The sequence below is a fragment of the Leptopilina heterotoma genome, unplaced genomic scaffold (assembly GCF_015476425.1).
Source record: "Leptopilina heterotoma isolate Lh14 unplaced genomic scaffold, ASM1547642v1 Lhet_358, whole genome shotgun sequence".
In the NCBI taxonomy this organism is placed as follows: domain Eukaryota; kingdom Metazoa; phylum Arthropoda; class Insecta; order Hymenoptera; family Figitidae; genus Leptopilina; species Leptopilina heterotoma.
This window is the reverse complement of record NW_025111038.1, coordinates 1,044,755-1,047,500: the sequence shown is the minus strand read 5'-3', so window position 1 is coordinate 1,047,500 and position 2,746 is coordinate 1,044,755. Positions and strand designations below refer to the sequence as shown.

The following is a 2,746-nucleotide window of genomic DNA, read 5'->3' as shown; positions in this document are numbered from 1 at the left end:
TGATAAACTCAGAAAAAATAAAAATCGTCATGAAAATAGAGACGTTCCCTCGGCTATGGGACTATTATCTACGAAAGGTAATATTGATAAGTGTCTATTTTGCGATTCTAGTGAACATGACAGTTGTGGATGTGAGGTGGCGAAAAAGATGTCACTTGAAAAAAGACGAGAAGTGGTAAAAAATAAACACGTGTGTTTTAATTGTCTCAAAAAAGGACATAGCTGTAAAGTGTGTAGAAGTAAAATAACGTGTGCTTGGTGTAATCGTCGTCATCTCATAATTATGTGTCCTGAAGAGGGAAAACGAGATAACGTGCCAGAAGATTCTCCTCCTGTAACGACAAGTTGTATAGCAAACCAGAGTAGTGTGTCTGAAGTTTTCCTCCAGACTATTAAGGTTAAAATCGTTAATGGAAATAATAAAGTGGTTGTTTGAGCTGTAATAGACACTGAATCTCAGAAATCTTACATTACGAAAGCGATGTGTGATATCATAGGATATGAACCTAGTGGTGAGCAGTTAATGGTGCATTCTCTTTTTGGTGGAAAAAGTTCCGGGACTGTTTCTCACAAAAAATATCGTGTTTGTCTAAATAGTCTAGACGATAGTCATTCGTTTATTTTTGATGCACTTGATCAGAAAATTATCTGCAACGACGTACCCTCGGTCAGTAGTGGAGTGTGGCTTAAAGAGCTGAAGAATTTAAATATTAATATTACTGACGTTAACAGTAAAGATCAAAGTGTAGCTGTGTTAATAGGAGCGGATGTAGCTGGACGATTGTTGACAGGTCGACTACATAATTTGCAATCTGGTTTAGTGGCAGTCGAAACTTTATTGGGATGGACTTTAATGGGTGAAATTCCTGGAAATAAATCTGAAAGAAAGGATGAAGTTTTAATTACGACAACTCTGTTTGTAAACAATAATGACGTTTCAGATTTGTGGTCGCTTGATATCCTCGGTATAAAAGATCCCATCGAAGTAAAAACAAAGAGTTAACATGATCATGAAGTCACCGAGAATCTTTTAAAAACTTTAAAAGTGAACGAAGAGAATCGCTATGAAGTGCAGTTACCTTGGATATCTAATCATCGGGAATTGAGAGACAACAAAGAAATGGCCATTCGACGTCTACAATCTACTGTGAAAAAATTGAAGTGTGAAGGATTCTACGATGATTATGATGTAGTGCTTAAAGAATGGATCAAAGAAGACATAATTGAATATGTTCCCGAAGAAGAGCAAGAGCAGTGGGGTCGATACTTACCTCATCGTCACGTTTTCAAGGAGGAGAGTACGACAGCACTGAGACCTGTATTTGATGCTTCTGCTGCGGATAAGTCTTCACCGTCGTTAAATGAATGCTTGGAAAAGGGTCCCAACCTTATCGAAATGGTAACCTCTATCTTATTAAAATTTCGAGAGGGTAAGTATGCTGTAATATCCGATATTAAAAAAGCTTTTCTTCAGATAAGTATTGATCCTCGAGATCGAGATTGTTTAAGATTTCTATGGTTAACAAAAGATAATAAAATAGTGATTTTACGAGATCGACGAGTCGTTTTTGGGGTCTCTTCAAGCCCTTTTATTTTAAATGTCGTTATTAATGTTCATTTACAAAAGATAATAGATAGTATAAATAATAATTCTGAAAATAAATATTGCAAACAAAATTTTGAAAAACTTCAAAAAAGTTTTTACGTTGATAACTGTATTGCGACTGTTGGTTCGATAAGTAAATTAAATGATTTTATTAACGATTCTAGAATTGCGATGTTGGAAGCTGGTTTCGATTTCCGTGGATGGGAATATAAAGGTGATGGTTTGCCTAATAACCAGGTAGCAGTATTGGGATTGACATGGAATAAGGAAGAAAACTTTCTTACTTTGAATTTATCTGCTCTGGACCAGTCTTGCGATGAAAAAATCACTAAAAGGAAAATTCTGTCAATGGCTCATCGAATATTTGACCCACTAGGAATGGTTTGCCCAATCATGTTATGCCCTAGAATTTTACTGCAGGAGACGTGGGCGCAAAATTTATCGTGGGATGATATAGTCGATGACCAGGTTATAAATCGATTCTTAAATTGGGTAAGCGAACTAAAAGATTTAAATAAAGTTGCATTGCCGCGATGTATTTTAGGAAATATTAATTCTGATCATGATATTAGTATACACACCTTTTGTGACGCGAGTAAAATCGCATACGCCGCAGTTGTTTATATTAGGATTGAAAATGACTCAGGGGTAAAAGTGAATTTCGTGCAGGCTAAATCAAGAGTGACTCCGATAAAAAAGAATAACTCTGATAGTCATCCAAGTATACCGCGTTTAGAGTTATTGGCAGCTACAATAGGCATTAGAATAACTGAGTCTATAAAATCTTCACTAGATTCTTTAGATTTGAGCAAAGTTATAATAAAATCTATTATTGGTCAAACTCATCAACTGTTATTGCTTGGATTTGTCGCGATTGTAACTGGGGAACTTTCGTAATTAATCGTGTTAAAGAGATACGTGAGTATTCAAATCCTGATCAATGGAATCACGTACCAGGTAACTTAAATCCGGCAGATCTGCCATCTCGAGGTAGTAGTGTATCACAGTTGTTATCTTCCGGATGGTGGGAGGGACCGAAATGGCTTTATGCGAAATATGAAAATTGGCCTAATAATGAAATAAATTATGATGAGCCTGAAATAAATAAAGAATTAAGAAAATCGAAAACGATTATTAAAG

General features: G+C 35.7%; 1 protein-coding gene across 1 annotated transcript in view; it reads left to right on the top strand.

Annotated features, from left to right (window-relative positions):
- LOC122505433 overlaps positions 1–436 on the top strand; it is a 777-nt gene extending 341 nt beyond the window's left edge. Inside the window, exon 1 of the mRNA XM_043617043.1 lies at positions 1–436. This exon is cut by the window's left edge and continues 341 nt beyond it. Within this exon, the coding sequence (XP_043472978.1) occupies positions 1–436 (436 nt within the window).
- The last annotated feature ends 2,310 nt before the right edge of the window (positions 437–2,746 follow it).